The 26,490-nt window shown below is 42.1% G+C and overlaps 1 protein-coding gene across 1 annotated transcript in view; it reads right to left on the bottom strand.

Moving 5' to 3' along the window:
• Nucleotides 1-19,691, bottom strand: part of LOC311223526 (activating signal cointegrator 1 complex subunit 3-like) — a gene marked incomplete at its 5' end in the record, with an annotated part of 261,463 nt that extends 241,772 nt beyond the window's left edge. Inside the window, 1 exon segment of the mRNA XM_084308307.1 lies at nt 19,687-19,691. Coding sequence (XP_084164433.1) covers nt 19,687-19,691 — 5 coding nt within the window.
• Nucleotides 19,692-26,490: the final 6,799 nt, after the last annotated feature.

Raw genomic sequence — 26,490 nt, 5'->3', positions numbered from 1 at the left:
TCTTACTAGTTACGCTGCTGGCCAGTATGACTTACTACCATAGTGTCTTTATACCTGTATCACTGTACATATTAATACTACAATGCTGTGCATACATCTGATTAGCACTATCACTCAGTAGTACTAATTTATACCCAGCTTAAATCACCTGTACATTGTATATTGCTATGGCACTTTACTGTTACATTCAAACTCTGGGTGGATGCCAGACTTATTTTAATTGTACTGTACTTGTGCTGCATGATGACAATACATCTGAATCTAATCTAATAAAACAATGGTTGAATGTGCTCCTGACGTCAAAGAAGGTTCATCCAAGGATGCGGAATCCTGTCTGTCGTCGTATCTTACGGTGCGGTTAGGCTCCCGGTGAGTCATGTACTCTCTCGTCTGTTCCTCTCATCTACAGTGTTTTACATATATATATATATATATCAGTATGTCAATGTCTCTTTCCCCCCTTTGGTTTCTCTCCTATTTAAACGCTCGACACTCGCCTGCATAACTACCATGTCACCTGCCATATCGTTTCTTCTAGAGTGGGCTTCTTATATATATATATTTCCCACAGAAACACACAACAATGCGTAATTGATGGCGGATGAGCTGTTTGCCAACCTGTCTGGGGGTGTGGAGATTCCTATTAAACACTTTCTGTAAAAACAGTTCATTAAATCCTCTCCAGTTTGCATTTAAATCAATCTGCTCGGCCATTAGAGAGCGACGCGCTCAAAGAAAGGGAAAACGTCTGCGCCTAATTGGAGCTGCCGGTTAATCTAAACGGAGGCCCTGGCAAACGGTGCGCGGGCCAGAGTGCTTTCTTAATTACCACACGGGAACACAGGAAGAGACGCGTGGAACAACATGCCATTGTTTCTCCTCCGGTGTATTATTTAGCGTCCTGTAATGTATACATCACAATGGAACAAAATCAATCTTCTAGATCCACCACCGATGCCAAATGTGCCGGCCGTCCGTTTCTATTTGATGAGCTTAACGATTCCCGTCCACACAATTTTTTTTATTTTACTGTATTATTTAATAACAATTGCCTACTCTAACTAGTTACACTGCCAGCCAGTATGACTTACTACTTACTTACTATAGTGTCTTTATACCTGTATCACTGTACATATTAATTAGGGGTGGGAATCGTCCAAGAAATCTCGCGATACGATACTATCGCGATAATTGAGCACGTTTCCTGGTAAACAGCTTTTTTCTCCACGTGGTAAATACACAGGAACGTTTTGAAGTGCACTAATATACAATGTATTGGTGATTAAACTGGGTATAACATATATAAATTAGTACTACTGAGTAATAGTGCACTGCTAAGTGCGAATCAGATGTATGTACAGAGTTGTATTAATATTAGGGGTGGGGGAAAAATCGATACGTAGTAGTATCGCGATACTTTGCGTATCGCGATACTCGATATATCGTGAATATTGCGATATATATATATATATTTTTTTTTATCAATTTTTTTTTTAACTGCAAAGTAAAACTGTCAACATGTTTTATCTAATAAAATAAAGTTCAGTCTGTTCATCTCACTTCAATCATTTGTATTGCAGAACATGGTATTTTCTCAAGCAGACAGATGTAAACTGTGTTGCATGTACCTGACAAACTGAACTGTTTGTATTACAGTCATATTCCAACTTAACTGAATGCACATGTGTGTGTGGACTACTGTACTATTACAGGTATTGAAATTAACAATGCAACTTTCCTTATACAAAAAAAAAATATATATATATATATATATTTATTTTTTATGAATAATTAAATATTGATACTTGGCGTCCTTGTATCGATACAGTATCGCCACGCAAAGTATCGCGATACTACTACGTATCGATTTTTCCCCCACCCCTAATATTAATACAACTCTGTACATACATCTGATTCGCACTTAGCAGTGCACTATTACTCAGTAGTACTAATTTATATATTTTATACCCAGTTTAATCACCTATACATTGTATATTAGTGCACTTCAAAACGTTCCTGTGTATTTACCACGTGGAGAAAAAAGCTGTTTACCAGGAAACGTGCTTTCATTGAGTGAAGTGGATATCATCAGGGCTTTTCAGGTGATGCGTGAAATCACTGCGCCCAGGCAGCAGTGGTTCGGCAAGATTTTTTACATCTGCCTAGAAAACGAAAATGTCTAATTTACATTTTTTATTTCTCCACGTGGTAAATACACAGTTCACCACATGTTTACAGGAAAGTTTTGGAGTTGTATTTGGAGTGTAGGCCTACAGTATTCCGTGACTGGAACTAGGCTTACTGGACTAACCTACAGTACTTACAGTGAATGGCGCTAAGCTAGGCTAACGGTGCAGGTCTTCCTACTTCTACTGCATGCACAGAGAAGAAAAGGGTATGTATCTGCTTGTCTAACTCCGGGGGAGATGGCAAATAAGCAAATTTCCCCAAAAGTCATTGTGTTCCTTTAACTTTCTCTTTTTCCACCTAAATAGTTTGCCAAAAATTTATTTTATCCAAACACTTCTTAGCCTACAAAATACGTAGCAGAGTGGTGAGTCTGTCTGTCTGTCTGTCTGTCTGTCTGTCTGTCTGTCTGTCTGTCTGTCTGTCTGTCTGTCTGTCTGTCTTAAGGTATGTTGGTCTGTATATTTGTGTTTGTCTCTCTATTTCTCTGGCTGTGTGTCTTTATATCTATCTATCTATGTATGTATCTATCTGTCTGCCTGTCTGTCTTTGTCCTCCAGTACACCTTAAGGTATGTCTGTCTGTATATTTGTGTGTGTCTCTCTATTTCTCTGGCTGTGTGTCTTTATATCTATCTATCTATGTATGTATCTATCTGTATGCCTGTCTGTCTTTGTCCTCCAGCCCACCTTAAGGTATGTCTGTGTGTCTTTCTATCTGTATTTCTATCTGCCTGTCTGAGTTTGTCCTTCAGTGCACCTTAAGCTCTGTCTGTCTGTCGGTCGGTCGGTCGGTCGGTCGGTCCGACTAGCGGTCCGGCTCGCGGCTCCTCCCATCTCGTTAAGTAAATGTCCCTCTCCTCCCTGGCCGCGAGTGAGGGAGAGAGGGTCTGAGAGTGCCAACATGCCACCCGCCCGCACGCTGGCACGTACATGCCAACAGCTCCGCGTGTCCCCTCTTCTGTTGCCATGGTAACTATTGCAGCCGCCGAGAGAAGGAGGGTGTCGGAGGGAGAGGTGGGTCGGTGGGGGGAGGAGAGGGAGGGAGGGAGGGAAGAGTTGTTCACCGTCTTCCAACTAATGACTTGTCAAAGCAAACAGACGCAAAAGCCTGTACCCTACCTCAATGTGGTGTGCGTGTGTCTGTGTAGGTGTGTGTGTGTGTGTGTGTGTGTGTGTGTGTGTGTGTGTGTGTGTGTGTGTGTGTGTGTGTGTGTGTGTGTGTGTGTGTGTGTGTGTGTGTGTGTGTGTGTGTGTGTGTGTGTGTAGCCCCCTGTGTTATATCCTGACAGTAGGAGTCTTAATTAGAAAACCATGAGAAAACCTCACATTACAGAAGCCTTCCATGGCTTCATACACTGATTACTCATAATTGAATCGCCTTCTCATCCTATCACATTATTCTCCTATTCCTCCATCTCTCTACCGTGTTCTCCGATGAGAAGACGAGTCCGTTATGAGCCCTGGCTGGTAGGCTACTGCAGCAGCCTAATTCAGGGTTCCACCCATATGATTACATTCAAATGTATTGGCACAAGTACAGCACAACGAAAATAAGTTTATCATCCAACCAGAGTGCAAATGTAACAGTAAAGTGCAATAGTAATATACAATGTACAGGTGATTAAACTGAATGTAAAATATATAAATTAAAATGTGTACTACTGAGTAATAGTGCTAATCAGATGCATGTACAAAGTTGTAATATTAATATGGACAGTGATACAGGTATAAGGACACTATGGTAGTAAGTCATACTGGCCAGCAGCGTAACTAGTAAGCGTAGGTAAGGCATATGTACAGATATAGATATAGTATATATCTACAGATATGTAAAAAGGATTATATGCAGGTTTGTACCGACAGATATATATATATATATATATATATATATATTAAGGCTGTCAAATATATCGCGTTAATATCGCGTTAACTCCCGATTATATTAATGCCACTAATTTTTTTAACTCACGATTAACTAATTTTTTTTTTTTTTTTACTAGACTTCACTCAGGTGTATTATTGATGCTCTCATTGATACTATGTTTGTTTCTGAAGTGTGTGTGTGTGTGTGTGTGTGTGTGTGTGTGTGTGTGTGTGTGTGTGTGTGTGTGTGTGTGTGAGATATAGAGAGAGAGGGGGGTGAGAGAGATGAGGAAGGGGCAAAAGAGAAAAAGAGCTGGGAGAGTGTGTGTGTGAGGGAGAGAGGGGGGTGTGTGATTAATCAGCCCTTGTGTGTGTGAATGTAACAAGTTCCTAACGTTTTCTTTCCCCTATTATTTCATGCACACTTTATTCATTGTTTTAAATTATTATTTTATTTTAAGTTATTTTGTGCATCACTCTGTTTTGAATTTGATGCAAATTTGCAATGCATGAGGGTCATCCTTTTGTGTTAAATGGCTGCACAAAGCAAGCATTTGTTGACTCGCATGTTGATAAGAGTATTACAACTTGGAACTTGAAAAAGATCTGTTTAACACTTTGGTTGCCTAAGGTTAAATTAATGATATACCATAGATTGCCAGCGCTATTTGTCTATGGAGAAAGTCCCCTTCTTTGCAGGGCTATAACGTTTTAAATTCTATTGCTACATTGCCATTATTAGGGCCCATTCAAAGTCCTATATGTATTGTTCATTGTGTAGCAACGTTAAACTTTTTCATTCACATATTCATAGTAAAGTATGGTCTAATGTATAAGTATGTTTTCATCTCTTTCTGCAGCTTTCTCCAGAACGTGATATATAGCCCCAAATGCATTATATTGATGATGAAATACAGTTTGATGGCAATCAGCGCGATATAAAAAATTCCAACTAGACGTACTTCTAGAAGTTACTACACGTCATCTGATGTTGACCGGATGGGCGAGGGGGCGTTTATAATTCCGTGGGCAGCGTTATACCAACCATCTAATGTGGGTCAAATGTTGATAATATCAGTTATTATCGAAGACGGTAACGTTACACGCTGAAACTCACCCCAGTCTCCGCGCGCCGTTGGGCGATCATCGTCGAGTAGAAATTTTATCATTATGGGATATATTATTACCCGGTCCATCTCCAGCTTGTATAATGGTATATACGTCCAAATCATGTTGTTTATCGAGTTATTGGCAATTGATCGCTATGTAGAGTGACGAGCTAGAGTCACGGGACGCCTGTACGTTAATGCCAAGCAAGCAGTGCAAAAATGCTTCCGCATTCGTCACCGCACGCTAGTGCGGTAAAGCGCCCTTCTTTTCAGACAAATGCTACCGTGCGTGCACCGGCGGCGGCGTGCTCGCTCAGGTGCGTGCGTGCGCCGGCGTGCTCGCGCGAGGTGCCCGCGCATGCGCATGAGATCCCGCCTTGGTTGGAGCTCAATATATATAAGTCACCGCCTCTTATTCACTATCTGGCACTAGCTCAATTGGCAAGGACACATGGCTGTGGATCCTATGGCTTGTTTGCTGGCGAGTTCGAATCCCATCGAAAATATTTTTTAACGTGATTTTTTTTTAACGTGTATTCTTTCGCCGGTTAAGGTTAGGCATTGTTTCGGAGTTGGTTAAGGTTAGAACGGTTAAGTTTAGGCGCTGTTAAGGAGCTGGTTAAGGTTAGAGTTTGTCAAAGAGAATGGCAATATAATTTCTATGGTTAAGGTTAGGCATTGTTTCGGAGTTGGTTAAGGTTAGAACGGTTAAGTTTAGGCGTTGTTAAGGAGCTGGTTAAGGTTAGAGTTTGTCAAAGAGAATGGCAATAGACAGCCTATTTCCGCGCGACCTGGGCGCTGGGCGGCGGAAAATGAAAGGCGCATTACTGCATGCGACTACGGTAAGTTTTTGCACTGCTTGCTTGGCATAAAGCTACACGCTCACGGGACATGTACCGAGTGGCCGGAAGCAATACGGACGTCTAGCAAAACCTCTAGTGCGCTTCCTGTTAAGCGCTTGCGCCGATCGGCCACCAGATGGCGCTCCTGAACCGCCAGAGAGCTCAGTGGGTCCTGCTGGTGAATCTCAGGCCAGCGGAGGGACATTATGAATCCGATCGCAGATTTTTGAAATATTGATATAAAGACGACGTACAGCGTCCCCCGGCAACTTTAGCATGGCCAGCAAAGACGTCTAAAGACGCCCCCTGGCAGTTAAAGTGTTAAGGTATAAAAAAAAATTTAAAATAAAAATGCGATTAATTTGCGATTAATCGCGAGTTAACTATGGACAATCATGCGATTAATCGAGTTAAATATTTTAATCGTTTGACAGCACTAATATATATATATATATATATATATATATATATACGGTATATACACGGTATATACAGCATTACTGCACATGCTATCATACAGAGTTATATGGGTTATATACAGGTGTATACGTAGGTATATAGAAGGATTATATGCAGGTATATTCAGCTATCCTACAGAATTATGTGGGTATACTATAGTATGAGGTAGGTAGTTATGATTATTATGTTTACTATGATTACAGTGTAGGGCAGCTGTAGACAGTCAGCCTTTAGGTATCACATAATGATAATGTGATCATGTGACTGTAATAACATGTGATTGTACTTTTGAAAAGTAATACAGACAGCTTTTGCACAGACACCACGGTGAAACAATTGGACAACCGGTGCCGACACTATTCTTGCCACGATATGATTTGGCCGATAGAAGGAGCACGTTCAGTGTTAGACCAAGACTCCCAAAATGCAACATCGAGTGTCACAGGAAGTCCTTCATTCCAACAGCCATCATGGTAAATGGTAAATGGCTGCTTTTTTATATAGCGCTTTTATCCAAAGCGCTTTACAATTTGTTACTCACATTTTACCCATTCACTCACACATTCACACACCGACGGCGGAGGCAACCATGCAAGGTGCCAACCTGCTCATCAGGAACAATTAGGGGTTAAGTGTCTTGCTCAAGGACACATCGACACGCTGCCCGGGAGGAGCGGGAATCGAACCGGGAACCTCTGGATTGCCAGACGACTGCTCTACCTCCCGAGCCACTGTCGCCCCTTCAGACTATATAACGCCTCACTGAGTAGCAGTACAAACTTCCTGGACTTTCAACTTTTTACATTGACATTTAAAAAACATTTCACTGTACATTTTAGGCTGTATGTTTTATAATGTATATCCCGACTGTATTTGTATTCTTATTTGTGATTGTTGACCACCTAAATGTTTATTGCAAGTGATCTGTGGTGCTGAATTTCTCTCGGGATCAATAAAGTACTTCTATTATATTCTATACGATTTGAGTCGGTGGCGTACGTGACAAGTCACAGACATGCGATGATGTCACACCAGTTATCTCGAGTCACAAACACTTGATGATGTCACAACAGTTATATAGAGTCACAAACACATGCACCCAGGCTGCATGTTCTGTCCTCCTGTTTCACAGAATACACAATTATGTCCATAATGAACATCTCCAGCAGAGTGTGGCGTGAACATCCTGGCATTTCACTCCTTGTGACTGAGCAACCATACTGACATCCATCTGCATGCTATAATTTACTGTGCTGAGTGCACGCACGCATGTGCTGATTATAATGTCCCAGGATTGTTTTTCCAAAAGGTAATTTTTTCAGAAATACCTGTTTGTTGTGTGATGTATTGAAATTTGAATTCATATACTGTATGATAAAAAAGCTGGATGATATACTGGAAAACCCATCCCACCCCCTCTATGAGGAGCTAGCCAGGATGAGAAGCACGTTCAGCCGTAGATTTATCCCCCCCCCCCCCCCCCACCTATCCTACCTGTACCCCCCCAAGGGGATTAATAAAGGAACACTTGACAAACATTGCATCTACTGAATTGGATCTACTGATTGCCTTTTGAATTGTTGCATCGATCCGAACCCATGTATGTTTTACACCACGCTTGATAGGGAGCCACACACGGCTGGCACCGATCAGCTCAAAACGGCAGCTCGATCTCTGTCCGTCAGAGGAGTGAAACACCGTTTATGCACTCGGTGTGATAATGAGGAATACCCTCGGTGGGAAGCAGCAGTTGCGATTGGAGGATCGAGAAAAGATCGGTCAATTGGTGTGACGTGAACACTAGGCCAATCCCGGACTCAAGATAGATACGGTTTTACATCAACAAACCTGTAAACATGTGTTATATACTCATACTGGCCAATCACGTCTCGCTCTTCGCCATTGAGATATACCTCATCTCCAGTACCTACTGTACTTCATTAACGAAACAAAGTACCCCTATAAGGCGCCAGGCATGGTCATACTCGCCCTTCCTCTTCTTTCGTTTTCCATCATGGACGTGCTTTGCATCCCATGTAACTAGTGTCGGGTCTGTCCTGATTTTTTCCTCGTCTTTTGACAGCAGTTCGAGGGACGTCGCGCGATGTTTAGCTATCGGGCTAACTCGCGCTCAGGTAGGCTCTGTGCCATCAGGCATTGCTGCTGGTGTTAGTAATACTGCTGGTTGTCCTTTGAGACAACCGAGTTATGTATTGGCGCAAGGGGCAGGATATCTGGGTAAACGTTACTCTGAGTTGGACGTTTTCCCAGCTATCCTGGAGCGCGCTGCTAATGCTAATGCTGTAATGCTGGGTCACTGTTCTACTGTTCCCCTACAAGTGGTGTAATGCTTTTATACAACTGGCACATTCATCCAACCTTATTGCTATACAATAAACACACATTAATTAAAGACTTATTGAAAAAACCATCCGCCAGAAAAAGTAGTTCCCACAACAAAAAAAGAGAAGTTGCCTCCATGTGGAAGCAGCTCAGAAGTGCATCCAACTGTTCTCAGTAGGACATCCAACAAACTAACACATCCAACTGTCTTTCAACTAGGCATCCAACAAACTAAGACATCCAACTGTCTTTCACCTAGGGCAAGGGCAAGGCTAAGAGAATCATTAAAGACTCCAGTCACCCGAACAACTGCCTCTTTGAACTGCTGCGGTCAGGCAAGCAATACCGGAGTCTCAAGGCGAGCACAGAAAGACTCAGAAGAAGCTTCTATCCCCAGGCCATCAGGCTGCTAAACGAACAATGAATGAACACTACACAACAACAACCACCAAACGCACATAGCACACACATCCACACGCACACACTCACTTTAAACAAACACACTGTAGCACCCACTCCACACATTTTATAGCACACACCCACTTTAAACAAACACACTGTAGCACCCACTCCCCACACTTTATATTTATTGATGAAGGATTGCACTACAACTCGTACACCTTACTGTAAATTGTACCTAAATTGTACCTCATCCCATTTCTGCTTTGCACTAGATAGTACTGTACATTAGTACACTGCATAGTATTGTATATTATATGGTAACTCAGAACATTGTACATATGTCTATACCGAACACTGTGACCTCATTTTTCTTCTTCTAAATTACATGCTATACTATGTTATTTGATACTATCTTGTCTAGCACAGTCTCTGGAGCGTAACAGTAAGAAGCATTTTGTATGAAAGTATTCTGTACTTCTGTATGACAACTATTAAAGAAACTTGAAACTTAACACATCCAACTTTTCTTTAGTTTTTAACCTACTTTCTATAGAACTTCATTCTTAGATGCTTCTATAGAAAGTAGGTAAAACTAATTAAAAAGTTTTCTTTGTCCTATAAGAAAAAAAAGTTTTATTTGCCCTATAAGAGTTTTTTTATTTTTATTTTTTTTAACCTACTTTCTATAGAAGCAGCTGGGAGGTGCGCTGTTTTAAGTGAGCGTGGGTTATTGAATTGATTGATTGCTAATTGTATTACTGTCCGCCTTGTTTCCAACTGGTTAAGTTTAGGCCCTCTTTCGAAGTTGGTTAAGGTTAGAGTTTGGAACCAGGGCTGGTGGTCTATCGCCCTTCTCTAAAGACAAACTCTAACCTTAACCAACTTCGAAAGAGGGCCTAAACTTAACCAGTTGGAAACCAGGCGGACAGTAATCCAATTAGCAATCAATCAATCAATCAATCAATTCAATAGTCCATGTTCACTTAACACTTTAAGGACCAGACACAAGTATATAAGTGTTTCGATTCCATGTGTTGTGGACCAGAGCCACGTATATACTTGTGGCAAGTTGTTATAGTTTTATTCCATATTTATAACAATATTAACGTCCGCTATCGAGATCCATGACTTACCCACATATTTAATTTTCGAAACATGCACTACCGGCCAGATCCGCTTAGGGGCGCCATCGCACCACTGCAGTATCATTGAGGGGATTTTTAAAAAAAAACGTCTTTTACAGTCCTGTGGGCGGATCATATGAGCCTCGATTCCAAACGAAGACCATCCATCTTTGATCCAGTTACCGAACGTATTTTTCAGCCTGGAATAATGGGATTTATGAGTAGCCAATGTACATATCGATCTACCAGAATCCGATGACCAATGAAGAAATGCTGCCGGCGATCACATGGCCTGACGGTAGGACACTATTCCCCCAAATTACAGCTGGATTGGACATTGTTTTAAAACCTAACGTGATCGATCAGTGAACATGGCTGATTGAACGCACACTATATTGCTAATCAATAATACTAATCAGCGTTTCCCGCCGCCCCCATTTCATCCATAGATGCTCTGTAATAGTCCGGATGCTACGCAGTTTGTTTTATTGCATTCGTATATATACAGCAGAAATGGCGTTTGATATAACGGCGCCAACGTTTAGCCTAGTATCTAGCTTCCTGCAGAAAAGCCTAGACAAAAAGCGCGATAAACCTTATATTCACGACGCTATAAAATGACAACCAACCGATGGATTTTTATTTTCTTTAAGCTATTATGAAGGCACGGTTTATGCACTCAAGTGACGATGAGAATGGACAGATAGCAATACTATAAATGATATATATATATCTCTTAGAAAGTGCATAGGTTTGTAAACTGAGAGCAGCCTGACTGTCTACAGCCTCGTACAGAAGGACTGAGAGCAGCCTGACTGTCTACAGCCTCGTACAGACCAACTGAGAGCAGCCTGACTGTCTACAGCCTCGTACAGACCAACTGAGAGCAGCCTGACTGTCTACAGCCTCGTACAGACCACCTGAGAGCAGCCTGACTGTCTACAGCCTCGTACAGACCAACTGAGAGCAGCCTGTCTGTCTACAGACTCGTACAGACCACCTGAGAGCAGCCTGACTGTCTACAGCCTCGTACAGAAGGACTGAGAGCAGCCTGACTGTCTACAGCCTCGTACAGACCAACTGAGAGCAGCCTGACTGTCTACAGCCTCGTACAGACCACCTGAGAGCAGCCTGACTGTCTACAGCCTCGTACAGACCAACTGAGAGCAGCCTGTCTGTCTACAGACTCGTACAGACCACCTGAGAGCAGCCTGACTGTCTACAGCCTCGTACAGAAGGACTGAGAGCAGCCTGACTGTCTACAGCCTCGTACAGACCAACTGAGAGCAGCCTGACTGTCTACAGCCTCGTACAGAAGGACTGAGAGCAGCCTGACTGTCTACAGCCTCGTACAGAAGGACTGAGAGCAGCCTGACTGTCTACAGCCTCGTACAGACCAACTGAGAGCAGCCTGACTGTCTACAGCCTCGTACAGACCAACTGAGAGCAGCCTGACTGTCTACAGCCTCGTACAGACCAACTGAGAGCAGCCTGACTGTCTACAGCCTCGTACAGACCAACTGAGAGCAGCCTGACTGTCTACAGCCTCGTACAGACCAACTGAGAGCAGCCTGACTGTCTACAGCCTCGTACAGACCAACTGAGAGCAGCCTGACTGTCTACAGCCTCGTACAGACAGACCAACTGAGAGCAGCCTGACTGTCTACAGCCTCGTACAGACCAACTGAGAGCAGCCTGACTGTCTACAGCCTCGTACAGACCAACTGAGAGCAGCCTGACTGTCTACAGCCTCGTACAGACCAGCTGAGAGCAGCCTGACTGTCTACAGCCTCGTACAGACCAACTGAGAGCAGCCTGACTGTCTACAGCCTCGTACAGACCACCTGAGAGCAGCCTGACTGTCTACAGCCTCGTACAGACCAACTGAGAGCAGCCTGACTGTCTACGTCAGGGGTCAGCAACCTTTTTGACATGGAGTGCCTGTTTGAAATATAGTTGTAACTAGTGTGTCTCAACAATATCCCATGCATCGTAATTTTTTTCCCTCATAATCAGGTATTTTTTATGATCATTTTTACATTATTACATCATTATTGTTATTGTTATTATTAACAATATTATTATGATGGTTGTATCAACCCTAAATCTGAGTTGGGGGGGGGGGGGGGGGGGGGGGATGCAATGCAGACAAACAGCTGCATACAGTGCGACAATTTCACTCGCATTTGCCCATTCATTTTTGGACACATCACACACCATCGGTGTGTGTACTGTACGTGTGCTGTCATAGCTCCACCTACAGGCCTAATGGAGAACACCAGGATGTGAATGGAGGGTGAATGTGAGGTATATCGTGTAAATAAGTTTTGATTGATCGCAAGACTACACTGTACCAGAACTTAAAAATATTGAGTTAAGTTACTGTGTGTAACTGAGGGGTACAATTCCCTGACTGTATTAATAAGTATGGTATCATTAAACCACTACTGTCTTATGTACATTACTACTGGCCATACAGTACACAGGTATATGATATGAACACCTCCACAATGATACGGTTCCACACAAATATTGGTTATAATAATATTTATTAGCAGCAATGATAGTATATAACAATACTTTACGTAGGGTCGCGCTTATAAGGCGAAAGAATGTGCGTGAGTAAATCAATAACGTAAGTCCATTAGAATAGTACGCAGGAGATAATAAATACCACCTGTATCTTAGGAATTATATCTATGGTACACTAGTAGGGCAGCGGGAGATACTAGTAGGGTCCCTCCGGTTGTAGGCCAGCAGGGGGAGGAAATGTTCGAATGCAAACTCTGGATCAACGGGGAATCAATAAGCTCCAGCTACGGGAGTCGGTACATTACTCCCTTGATCGGCAGACGAAAGCAGCAGCTGTAATCCAAGTATGCGTGCAGCATAGGTGAAAGCCGGCCAGCCTCTCCGAGAGGCGGGCTCGAGTGATGTTCCTCACGGGTAAATCCCACACAGTAGTGGGGTGTAGACGATTCTCCTCCGCTCCAACATCCACAGGACCAAAGCAATAATCCAGCTGGAAAGGGCTCTGCATTCACCGGTGTAGATTCTCCGGTGCGCGGTACTTCACATTAACTAGGTCGAACTTGACGTTATTCTACTAAGCTCTGACACCTTTACTGTCCTATTCGCACGCGGTTATAAGTGCTCTATTTAGACGCACGGTTGCTCACTTCACTTGGTCGTGATGAAGGCTTTACGTTTGAGGGTAACACGTTTCTAGGTTAACTAACTTTGGGTAACTAACTGCTGTATTCACCTGCGCCGTATTTATACGTTGGGTGAACAATCTAGTACCAGCCTTATTCCTGTCTCGTATTCTTGCGCAGAACCGGGCATGTTGAGACAAGCCTTGGCGGTGACTTTGAACCAGACCTTGGGGGTATGGCAGTGGCGCCTAGTGGATCGCTATCCAATAAGAGAACGAAATATTATGGTCTGTACTAGGTAAAAGGGATATTCCGTGTATATGTACAAAGAATACACAAGGGATATCAGACGATATACAAATATTATGCAATATATATCAAGTAGTAAATATATATATTCGGTTTAATCTGATCCTTCGTAACACTGTGCATTACGGTTTTCAGTTTTCAATCCATAATAAGTTAACAGAAAAATAAGTACACAACCACATTATTTCAACCTAATAAAACTATGTTTATTGTCATTGTTTTAAGAACACAAGTTGACTTGGTAATACTCACATTTTGAGTAAAAAAAAATGGCTTTTAACATGTGCAATGTTCAATGAAATAGAAAAATAAATAATTAAATGTGTTGATTAATCCCACTGGTCACAATGGTGACCGTAATAATGTTTTTGTTATAAGGCTCTGCAAATGTTACTGAATGATGTAGCAATGTATTTCCAGCTAAATTGAAATAATAAACAAATAAATGGTCTCAATTAAATATGTGGTAGTAAAAAGAACCTGTGGGAGGATTTCAACAAGATAAATGCGACAACAGTGCAAAATATTTCACTATAATATTAAAAAAAAAAAAAAAAAAAAAAAAGACCCCTGTGCCTATGCAAATGCCCCCGCGTGCCTAGGGTTGCCTACCCCTGGTCTACAGCCTCGTGCAGACCAACAGAGCAGCCTGACTGTCTACAGCCTCGTGCTACAGACCAACAGAGCAGCCTGACTGTCTACAGCCTCGTACAGAAGGACTGAGAGCAGCCTGACTGTCTACAGCCTCGTGCTACAGACCAACTGAGAGCAGCCCGACTGTCTACAGCCTCGTACAGACAGACCAACTGAGAGCAGCCTGACTGTCTACAGCCTCGTACAGACCAACTGAGAGCAGCCTGACTGTCTACAGCCTCGTACAGAAGGACTGAGAGCAGCCTGACTGTCTACAGCCTCGTGCTACAGACCAACTGAGAGCAGCCCGACTGTCTACAGCCTCGTACAGACAGACCAACTGAGAGCAGCCTGACTGTCTACAGCCTCGTACAGACCAACTGAGAGCAGCCTGACTGTCTACAGCCTCGTACAGACCAACTGAGAGCAGCCTGACTGTCTACAGCCTCGTACAGACCGACTGAGAGCAGCCTGACTGTCTACAGCCTCGTACAGAAGGACTGAGAGCAGCCTGACTGTCTACAGCCTCGTACAGAAGGACTGAGAGCAGCCTGACTGTCTACAGACCAACTGAGAGCAGCCTGACTGTCTACAGACCAACTGAGAGCAGCCTGACTGTAATGGAAACTGCTCTGCCCTCAACCGCGAGGATTATCAATGACCCCAGCCGTCCCAACCACAAACTGTTTCAGCTGTTCATTACTACTACTATTGTCATTACTTTTGACTGGGGACCCCTTGGAACTCGCTTAAGGACCCCTGGGGGTCCCCCGGGCCCCACTTTGAAAAACCAAAAGTTCCCCTAACTTCAGCTCTTAGGAGAACTAGGTGTCTGATGAGAGAAATTACCGCCCAGAGACATGAATGAGTCGTATTTCAGTCTCATTTCAGTTCAGTCCCCCAGCATTTTTTTTCCTTTTCGCCCCCTCTCGCTCTCTCCTTTTCTCTTCGTTTCCTCCTCTCTCTCTATTTTGCTCTCTCCTCTCTATCTCCCCCCGTATACCCCTCTCTCTTTCTCTAAATAAATTAGTCCACACACAAGTCTGTGGTTTTTAATAGGAGCAGAGATTTCCCTACAGGGCCTGATCACCCAGGGCCAGTGTCGGGGTCAGACTAGCAGTCCTTTACACTCCGCTGCGTCCGTCCAGACAGCGGGCCGCTTGGGAGTTGAGGAGAGACCGGTTCTGTGCCAATCTGAGAGGGCTGCTTGTTCTAGAGGAGGAGGCTGTTACTCCCAACTTCCAACAGCAACGTGCAATAGTGTGTGAGTGTGTGAGTGTGTGAGTGTGTGTGTGTGTGTGTGTGTGTGTGTGTGTGTCTTTGGTTGTCAGGTTCATCATCCATCTGTGTGTGTAACTTTGGTTGCCATTGTCAATTTGGGCACGACTGTATCAGAATAACCCGCAATGTACAAGTGCACTGATAATATCTGTGTCCTTTAAACATTGTCTTTATGTGGACATAAATAAAGATTCTAAATGTGTGTGTGTGTGTGTGTGTACATGTGTATGTGTGTGGGTGTGCGTGTGCGTGTCAGGAAGTACAGAGAGAGGAGCTTGAGGATACAGCAGACAAGCAAGGTTACAACGTGTGGCCTCGCTCTAGCCTTCATTAACTGTTCCCGCTCTCCACCAGCCTGTGCAGACAGGGGAGAATACACTGCGGAATCGTGAGAGAGAGAGAGAGAGAGAGAGAGAGAGAGAGAGAGAGAGAGAGAGAGAGAGAGAGAGAGAGAGAGAGAGAGAGAGAGAATGGAGAGATAAATGTAGAGGGAGAGAGACAAGGATGGAGAGAGAAATGGAGAGGGGGAGAGACAAGGATGGAGACAGACAGCCAGAGAGAGGGATGGAGAGAGAGACAGAGTGAAAGGGGGAGGGCAGACAGAAAGTGATGAAGAGAGTGTGAAAGTTAGATGGAGAAAAGACAGACAGACAGAAGGGAGAGGCAGACACAAAGAGACAGAGGAAAGAAAAAGAGAGATGAGTCAAAGAGAGCCCAGAGTTGTATGGAGCCTTGAATCTGACTAATCATTCTCTTTGTAAAAATATTTTTCATATTACCTGATACAAATTAAACTTTAATACACCTCCCCAGATTACCTCGGAGTTGGCCTCGTTTCACAGGAGAGACCCCCCCCCCCCCCCCCCCCTCTTCCCATTTCTGTATTTCTTAAGTCCCACAAGAGGCCCGTGCAGCTCCAGAGTCGACTCGTATGGATTTGGTAGATATACAGTACGTGTTCTCGCCAACCTTTTCAGCGCCATCTCTCCATCTATCAAGACTCTCGGTTCCTTATCCATCCAGCACGGAACCAACATGTAAACCTTCTCCCTCACAAAATAGGAAAAGGGTTCCACCCATATCTTCTACTATACTACATTTACCTACTGCTTTCGCCGTCTACAACTGCCCTACACTGTAAGCATAATAATCATAACTACCTACCTCATACTAGTCTACCAATATAACGCTGTATGATAGCATGTACAACAGTGGCGTTGTTAGCCCTGGGCTTCCGGGGCTTTAGCCCCGGATGTTTTTCTCCTAGCCCCGGACCAAAATTTTTTACAATTCAATTAAAAATTAAAAAAAAAAATTACAGATAGCAGCATCCCCATTGTCTGTGCTGAATGTTTGTTAGTGTTTGGTATTTTTTGTTGGTTTTTAGTATTTTTTGTTGGTTTTTAGTACTTTTAAACATCCAGTTTTAGTAAGAAGTAGTTTTCATTTGATCCTATGTAATTCTTTCATTCACAGATTTGTAGACTTATTTTTTTAGTGTCCTGAAAGGCGCCTTATAAATAAAATGCATTATTATTATTATCATCCAGGAGGGAAAATACACTTTGGATAGTAGGGACTGCATCTCTGCCTGTCCTGGTCAGGAAACACTTTGCAACTGTGATCTCCTCTGGCAGTAGTTGGATATTGTAATGTGTGGCGAGGGGTTGCAGCAATTCCACTGAGAGAAACTGGTCTGAGGCTGGATAACATGCATGTATGCCTCTCATAAATTGTTCTCCAACTCATGAGAACCTGCTCTCAAGCTCTTGCAGCATTCTGTCGAGGACTGGATAGAACAGTCTCTGTCTCAGCTGATCTCCTGAGCTGAGGTCTGACTCAACTACATACTCGTCCATCCTTTTCTGCTTCCTCCTTTGGCTGGTAGTATGTTCCTCAATCCCAAGGCCATTACATATGGCCTTTGTCCTGTCATACATGTCCACTGCCATCGCTGAGGTGCGATAACCTTTATGTGTGTCCTGCACTGTGCTTTTAAATAGTACAGATAATTGAAGATGTGCACATGGAGCCATCCATAACCATGTCCAGTGTCCACTGACAAAGACATGCTCATGATACTGTGATAAACTATAATAAGCTTTAATCAAACCTTGGTTCATTTCCTCTGATAGTCCGGTTGGTTTGGGGTGGTGTGAAAGCTCATTCACTCTTGCAAGTGAACCCTGCTGCGGTTCATTTGAGATGTGAATGCAAAGCGGACCAAAGGCAGGAAAAGACCCAAAAAGCTAATATTTCTTTTATGAGAAGACTGAGACATATGTATATAATGAAACACACAATACCGTTTTTTTTCGATTGCTTAAGCACAATTTTGAAAACAGGGCCCGGTGTTTCAAAACACTACACACAATTAGCACAACCACACACACAATTATCAGAACACCTCAGATCCTTAGCTAAATTAAACACTCTTGTCAAAACGATACACTAATTTATAAAAACTACATTTTGTTACCATATGAAACACATGTTTCATATGACTTAATTCTGTTTGAACCAGTTACACACTGCTGTGCTTAACCTAAAACACATTTAGCTGTTCTACTTCTCAGTGATTAGAGTACTGTAAGTGAAGTACACAGAGAATGTGCAAATATACAATAAATTCACCAAACACTACACAAGACCAATGTTGTGTAGACTGATGAAACTATAATTTATTTATCTCCATATACCCAAATCAATGATGCAGACTGATGAAAATATAAATATTCTCTCCATATAACCAAATCAGTCAACATTTCAACATGAAGAATCACAACAAAACATTTCCATGCTACTACAGTGTACATAACACTTCTAAGCTCAGCAAATAGACACACATAAAATACTGTATCCAGTACAGGTTAAAATTACAGTAAAACAAAAACAGAAAACATTTTAATAGTACAGGAAATACTAGACATTATCTCTTTGCCTAGCTGGATCTGGCAAGAGCATTTTTTGTTGTGATTCTCCATGTTGACATGTTGACTGATTTGGGTATATGGAGAGACATTTTTTGTTCATCAGTCTGCATCATTGGTTGTCTTGTGTAGTGTTTGGTGAATGTATTGTATATTTTCACGTTCTCTGTGTACAGTACTTCACTCTCCTTCCATTTGGTTGAAGACAGGTGAACTCACCTGCTGCATTTTATAGTGCTTAAACATCATTGGTGTATCTACAATTAAGCAATGGTGTGTTTGTGCATCTGATGGCTGTGTTTAACCAATTGGCTCATATGTGTGGTAATTTGACATGCTGTCTAATGTAATGCAAGTGTGTTTAGTGTTTTGCAAATCACTGTGTGTATTGTTTTGCAAAAAGTGTGAGGCTGACATTGTGCTTATATGGGTGCAAATCTGGGCCTATGTGTTGCTCCTTGAGTGTAAGGTTTTGATAATTGTGTAATACTTTTGATTTGAGTGTTTATGCAATCGAAGAAAACTGTAAAGACTAGAGATTAACTGTTTATTTCTTTTGTACATAGGCTGTGCATATGTTTGTTGTCAATGTTTTATCTGGCTAAATAAAAGTTAAATAAATAAATGAGAAACTGATGATTTGGTCCTGTTAACTTTGAATTTTCTATGGGGACTGCCCAGATCCCTTGCATGGACCTGGACCTCACTTTGAGAACCTCTAATCTAGTTATTCAGTATTAATCTCTAATTACTCTAACATTGCGTATGTCTGTGTTAAAAAAAGGGGGGGGGGGGGGGGGACCATTTTTATTTATATATATACATTTATATATACCACATATAGGAGTCATTCTACAGAAACGCACACTTTTGGAATAGCAACATGTCTTAAAATGTAGTTAATTTTCCTACATTTAAACTTAAGTTACAATATTGGTTAACCCTTTGACTTTATGAATCCACATAAATGAGAGCTTAATGATTAAAAAATATATATTTACTTTGACTTAAAGAATGCTTGTGCCATCTTTTTGTCACTGGTGTTACCTCATGCCTTTAACAATATTAAAGTATTTTTAGAAATGTTTTTTTCACAATCTATTCTGCACATATAGTCAGAGGCACAGTAGGATAATGATAATGCAAACAATTTGGAGATTATGTATTTATTTATTTTAATCAGGTTTGTGAAAAGTGTGATTGTGTGACATTTGCTTATTAACACCATCATATCTTTGCTATAATAATAACAATATTTGAAGGACAGTCATACAAATTGAATGATAGTATCCTTAACATCCGAACTCTTGAATGAAGCAAAGGTCAATTGATATAAAAACATTTACAAGTCAAATGTGACACTTTTGATTTCATATGGCCAAAAAAAAACACAGTAACACCAGTGACACAATAAAACACCAGTGACACAAAGAACACTAAAGATTGTTTTATTCAATATCAATTACTTATTTGAGATAGAAAATGGTGTATTTAGTACAAAACCAAATATTATCACTGACATTAAGTCAAATAACTTTATATATTTATATATTTATTTTATATATATATTATATATATATATTTATTTATATATATAATTTATATTTATATTTAGTTGTGATCATGAAATGGGTACTAATGAGTTATATTGTATGCATAACAACTTCTTTAAAAGCTTTTACTAAAGCTTATTTACACAAGATAGTCACTGGTGTTACTGGTCGTCACTGGTGTTACCATGAAGAGCAGTAACACCAGTGACGGTAACACCAGTGACCATTTTCATGAAATCTGTATTTTACAAAATGGCAGCTACAGTACCTCAAACCACATGTTGCTAATCATGCTAAACTCACTCAAATATGTAATTTAATCAATTTGTATTGATTATTGAGTATTGATATCTTCTTAACAAATAGGCCATACCAGTGACTCTAGCTCAGGGGTGGGCAATTATTTTTCCCGGGGGGCCGAATGAGCAACTGAAAATATGTTGGAGGGCCGGGCCAAAATTCCAAACTTAATTATGCATAATATACATTTTATTTCTATATAAAAAGCAGTAAATGGCATTGTTTTGACCCCTGGTAAGAGTGTATGTTATTATTTGGCAATTAAAAGGTGAGGTTAGCTTTCAAAAATATCATTTATTCAAATAGAATTTATTTCCAAAATGATGAACAAAATGTGAAACATTAATAACAAAGGGCATGTATGAAAAAGTGCTATACAAATAAAGTTATTATTTTGAGTTTCATATACTATTGAAACAAGGATTTTCTTAGCTTTCTAAAGACATCACATCATCTTATAGCCAAAATAAACAAGACATGTCACTGAACTGTGTAAAGAAAAGTGTCCCAGTAGCCTTTTTTACTTTACATGCCTATATTAAACATTTAATGTTTTCAGAACTGTGCAAAAAAAATTAAAAATATATCAAGTGTCCCATTTCACTTGTTATATTTCCACATTTTAGTGTTCTTCAGCTCTTTTTTTTCATTCAGTGTGATAAATACAGTCTCTGTTGAGCTTTAACAAGTCCATCAAAGTCAGGTTGCATGTCTGAGGTGGAGATGCGAAGCGGAGCTGCCAGATGTTCATCAGTGAGTGAGGATCTGTACCTGGACTTGGTAAACGTCATGACTGAGAATGTCTGTTCACATATGTATGTGGATCCAAAGAGAACCAACATCTTCTGAGCATGTCTCCTCATGTTTGGAAAGTTCTCCTCCTTGAGAACAGAGTAGAACTCTAGCAGTGATGCTGACTTAAAGTGCTCTTTCAGTAGTGAATCAGACTGCAGGTCAATGAGTTCAAGCTGAACATCAGTGGGTGCACTATCAACACTGCAGGTAAAGGGAGAGGAAACCAGCTGCATTTCATCCTCAACCTTTTTGAAATCTTGAAAACTCCTTGAAAATTCATCATGCAGTGCTCCCAACATGGATGAGTACTTGTGCCGGTGATCAGCTGATGGTTTGACTTCTTTCAGGGTTTTCATGTGTTTGAGATTGTTGCTGCCTAGTTGCCTTGAAATTAATTGCAACTTTGTCATGAAGGCTTTCACATGGCTATGCATTTCAAGTTCAAGTTCTTTAATAGTTGTCATACAGAAGTACAGAATACTTTCATACAAAATGCTTCTTACTGTTACGCTCCAGAGACTGTGCTAGACAAGATAGTATCAAATAACATAATAACATAATATAGCATGAATTTAGAAGAAGAAAATGAGGTCACAGTTGTTCGGTATAGACATATGTACAATGTTCTGAGTTACCATATAATATACAATACACAATACTATGCAGTGTACTAATGTACAGTACTATCTAGTGCAAAGCAGAAATGGGATGAGGTACAATTTTAGGTACAATTTACAGTAAGGTGTACGAGTTGTAGTGCAATCCTTCATCCATAAATATAAAGTGTGGGGAGTGGGTGCTACAGTGTGTTTGTTTAAAGTGGGTGTGTGCTATAAAGTGTGTGTAGTGGGTGCTACAGTGTGTTTGTTTAAAGTGAGTGTGTGCGTGTGGATGTGTGTGCTATGTGTGTTTGGTGGTTGTTGTTGTGTAGTGTTCATTCATTGTTCGTTTAGCAGCCTGATGGCCTGGGGATAGAAGCTACTTCTGAGTCTTTCTGTGCTCGCCTTGAGACTCCTGTATCGCTTGCCTGACGGCAGTAGTTCAAAGAGGCAGTTGTTCGGGTGGCTCGAGTCCTTAATAATTCTCTTAGCCTTCCCCTTGCAACGCTTGTAGTAAATGTTCTGGAGGGTGGGGAGCCCCCCTCCAATTGTGCGTTCGGCTGAACGTGTCACTCTTTGTAGTCTGCTTTGGTCTTTTGCAGTGCTATTCCCAAACCAGGAGGTGATGTTGCCGGTCAAGATGCTCTCTATTGTACATGAGTAGAAGTTCTTAAGGATCTTCTGGCTGACTTGGAACTTCCTTAGGCGCCTGAGGAAGTAGAGGCGTTGTCGTGCCTTCTTCACCACACTGTTAATGTGTATGGTCCATGTCAAGTCCTCGGATATGTAGGCTCCGAGGTACTTGAAGCTGTTGACTCTCTCAACCGGTGCCCCGTCGATGCTGAGGGGGCTGTAGTCCTTGACCCCCGACCTCCTGAAGTCCACAATCATCTCCTTTGTTTTGCTGACGTTCAGGGAGAGGCTGTTTTCCTGGCACCATCCCGCCAGGACCTTGACCTCTTCCAGGTAGGCCCTCTCGTCGTTGGCAGAGATCAGGCCCACCACCACTGTGTCGTCAGCAAATTTGACGATTGTATTGCTACTCCGCTGAGCCACACAGTCGTGTGTGTACAGGGAGTAGAGGAGGGGACTCAGAACACAGCCCTGGGGGGCCCCTATGTTGAGGGTGATGGATGAGGAGGTGCAGTTGCCTGCTCTCACCACCTGGGGTCTGCCAGTCAGGAAGTCCAAGACCCACTGGCAGAGGTCATAGCCCAAGCCCAGGTCCCTGAGCTTGGCTATGAGTATGGAGGGGACTATGGTATTGAATGCCGAGCTGTAGTCGATGAATAGCATTCTCACATAGTTCCCCTGCCTCTTGTCCAGGTGTGATGCTGCTGTGTGCTGCTGTGTGCAGCACATGGGATATGGCGTCCTCCGTGGACCTGTTGGGGCGGTATGCAAATTGCAGGGGGTCCATGTTGATGGGGAGGGAGGAGCAGATGTAGCCCTTTACTAGCTTCTCAAAGCACTTCATGGCTATGGAGGTGAGAGCTACAGGGCGGTAGTCGTTGAGGCAAGCAGGCTTGGATTTTTTGGGTACAGGGATAATAGTGGACTTCTTCAGGCAGGTGGGGATGACAGCCTGTTCTAAGGACAGGTTAAATATGTCAGTGAATACTGGGGCCAGTTGGTCGGCACAGACTTTTAGGACGCGGCCGGGGATGCCGTCCGGACCTGCTGCCTTCCTGATATTCACTTTTTTAAAGGTCCGCCTCACCTCATGCTCTGTTACCCTGAACACTGCGCCTCCATCAGCAGCCGACCCCCCCCCCCCCCATTGCCGAGGCTTGTGGGCTGGTGTTGTTATTACCAGCATCAAACCTCGCATAGAAGGTATTGAGGTCGTTTGCTAAGGAGATGTCACTGTTCAGTTTGAGGGAGGCGCCTTTGTAGTCTGTCATCGTTTTGAGCCCCTGCCACATAGCTCTAGAGTCAGCTTGTTCAAACTGGAGTTCAATTTTATCCCTGTAGCGCCGTTTGGCCTCTGACACTGTCCTCCTTACGTTGTGTCGCGCCACCTTGTGGTCATTCATGTTGCCTGCCACTAGGCCGTCATTGTATGCTTTGGTGCGCTCTCTCAGAGCTTCACGGACGGATTTGTCTACCCAGGGTTTTTGATTTGGGTAAACTTTCATTTTGGTAGTGGGGATTGTTTCTTTCACCCTAGTACAGACATAGTCCAGCACTGTCTCCGTGTAGGCATTAATGTTATCTGTGTCGCGGAACACAATCCAGTCTGTGTTGTGAAACACTGACCGGATCGTATCCTCTGACGTCACATCCCATTTCTGCACCTCTCGCGAGACTACGGGAGTACTTTTAATTCTTTGTCTGTACTTTGGTGTAAGGAAAATGGATGCGTGATCTGACTTGCCAAAGCCACTATCAGAATGAGCCTTGTAGCCACCTTTAAATTGCGTGTAACAGTGATCTAGGATGTTACCGCCTCTGGTGTTGCAAGTCACATGCTGGTAGAAATCAGGCAATACCTTTCTCAGATTGGCGCTATTGAAATCTCCCAGTACTAAAATGGCGGCGTTAACGTTCGTCGCTTGTATACTATTTACCTCGTCGTGGAGTCTGGAGAGCGCGGCGTTGTTGTTGGCTTGCGGTGGAATATACACTCCGACCAGGACGATCGCCGTTAACTCCCTCGGGAGGAAGAAAGGACGACACTTGATGGTTATATATTCCAGTTCTGGGGAGCAGTGGTTGGATAATTCTTTCACATTCGTTGGATCACTCCAATTTTTGTTAAACATGAAGGCAATACCTCCACCACGTTGTTTACCGGACTCTGATTGTGTCCGATCCTTCCTATGGATAAAGAAGTGATCCGCTGGTTGAATCGCGTGATCTGGAACCTCCGGTGTTAGCCATGTTTCGGTGAAGCAAAGGACATTGCAGTCCCTAACGTCTCTTTGATATTGAATCCTTGCTCGGATGTCATCCAGTTTATTGTCTATTGATTGTACATTGGCTAGCAATATACTGGGAAGTGGTGTACGGTGTCGTCTGGATCTCAGCCTGTTTCGGATCCCAGCCCTCTTTCCTCGACGTCTTTTCCTGGGCTCTGGGAACAAAGGGTCTGGTCCTAGTCTCCGGAGGATTTCTTCCGGCCATTGATGTGGTTCGGAAAGCTGATCCAGCGAGTAATCCAGTTGGTAAGTTTCCCGTAATCCAATGTCTATGAGTGACTGACGGTCATATACATTAAATGCACCAACAGTTGGTACGCACAAAACTCTAAAAACTATAAATATTAACAAAAGTAAACACAGTCTCGACGGAGCGAACAGAGAGGCAGCCGAACGGGGCGGCGCCATCATCATTTCATGAGCAAAAATGCCCTTGCCGTGCAGTTGTGTGTTCATTAGGGATGGGTACCGTTCACATTTGAACCGATACGGTACCGGTACCTGTGAATCGATACCGGTACCCAACGGTACCTTTTTTCTGTACTTTAGTCTCAAAAAATGCAATCTACCTACAGTACCTCAGTTGTGAAAAAAGAAATCCAAACTTCAAATAACCACACTTTCGACCGTTTTCGGCTTGCCCTGACTGCTTTGTTGTTGAATCAAGTCAAATCCTAGGTAAGCGTATATTGTGCGTGTGAACGTTGACATGAAAAAAAGAAAAAAAAGAAAAAAAAATTATCATCATGTAATCTTTCGCGGGCCGGTCAGAATCATATACGGCCCGCGGGCCGTACAATGCCCAGGTCTGCTCTAGCTAAATGTCTCGTATGAAATTATGAGATAAATGAGAACATTTCCAACATTTGAAAAAAGACAGCAGACTGACAATGTACCTTTCTTCACAGTTATTCAGGAAGTAGGACGTAGGAAGTAGGAAGTGATGTCACAAGTATTTGGATTTTTTCAGAATAGGGATTTTTGTTAAGCGGTAACACCAGTGACATGACACCAGGGGACAGCTATTTCCATTATATTATTTATAATATTTAGTTGGTATTTAATTTGTTTATGTTAGCCACTTCATACATGTGATAGTGGTGTATACATTCTTGCATTTAAAATGGGAGAGAAATATATTTGTAAACTCTAAATATGCCCCTAAACCTCAATACATGACATTGGGGACAAGCACTTTTCTTGTACTTGGAATTTCATATAATTGATTAAAAACAAATATTGCCAAATTCTTGCCTCAAATAGGTATAATTGTTTAAATAACATTTTACATTATTCAAATATATAAATTAAATGTGACTACAAAGTCTGTTTAAAGTGTATGCTTTCTGCAAAGGCTGGGGACAGAAAAGTGTGCGTTTCTGTAGAATGACTCATATATATATATGAATATAATCATTCTATATACCTACTTATACACCTGCATATCCCATACAGCGCTGCATGATAGCATGTACAATAATTGTATATATATATATATATTAGGGCTGTCAAAATTAATGCTTTAACTTGAGATTCATTTAAATTATTTAAAGCATTAAAATAAATTTATCTAGATTAATCTATGGAGTGAAAGATCTTCAATGTTCTGAACTTTCAGCAGTATATTTGCTTGTTCGGATATAAGAAAGAGGTCTAGCTGAGGTTTTGTTGAACTTTTGTATT

Source organism: Notolepis coatsorum (genome assembly GCF_963971535.1).
Source record: "Notolepis coatsorum genome assembly, chromosome: 2".
Lineage (NCBI taxonomy): Eukaryota > Metazoa > Chordata > Actinopteri > Aulopiformes > Paralepididae > Notolepis > Notolepis coatsorum.
The sequence above is the reverse complement of the archived record's forward strand: the minus strand, read 5'-3'. Positions and strand labels throughout refer to the sequence as shown.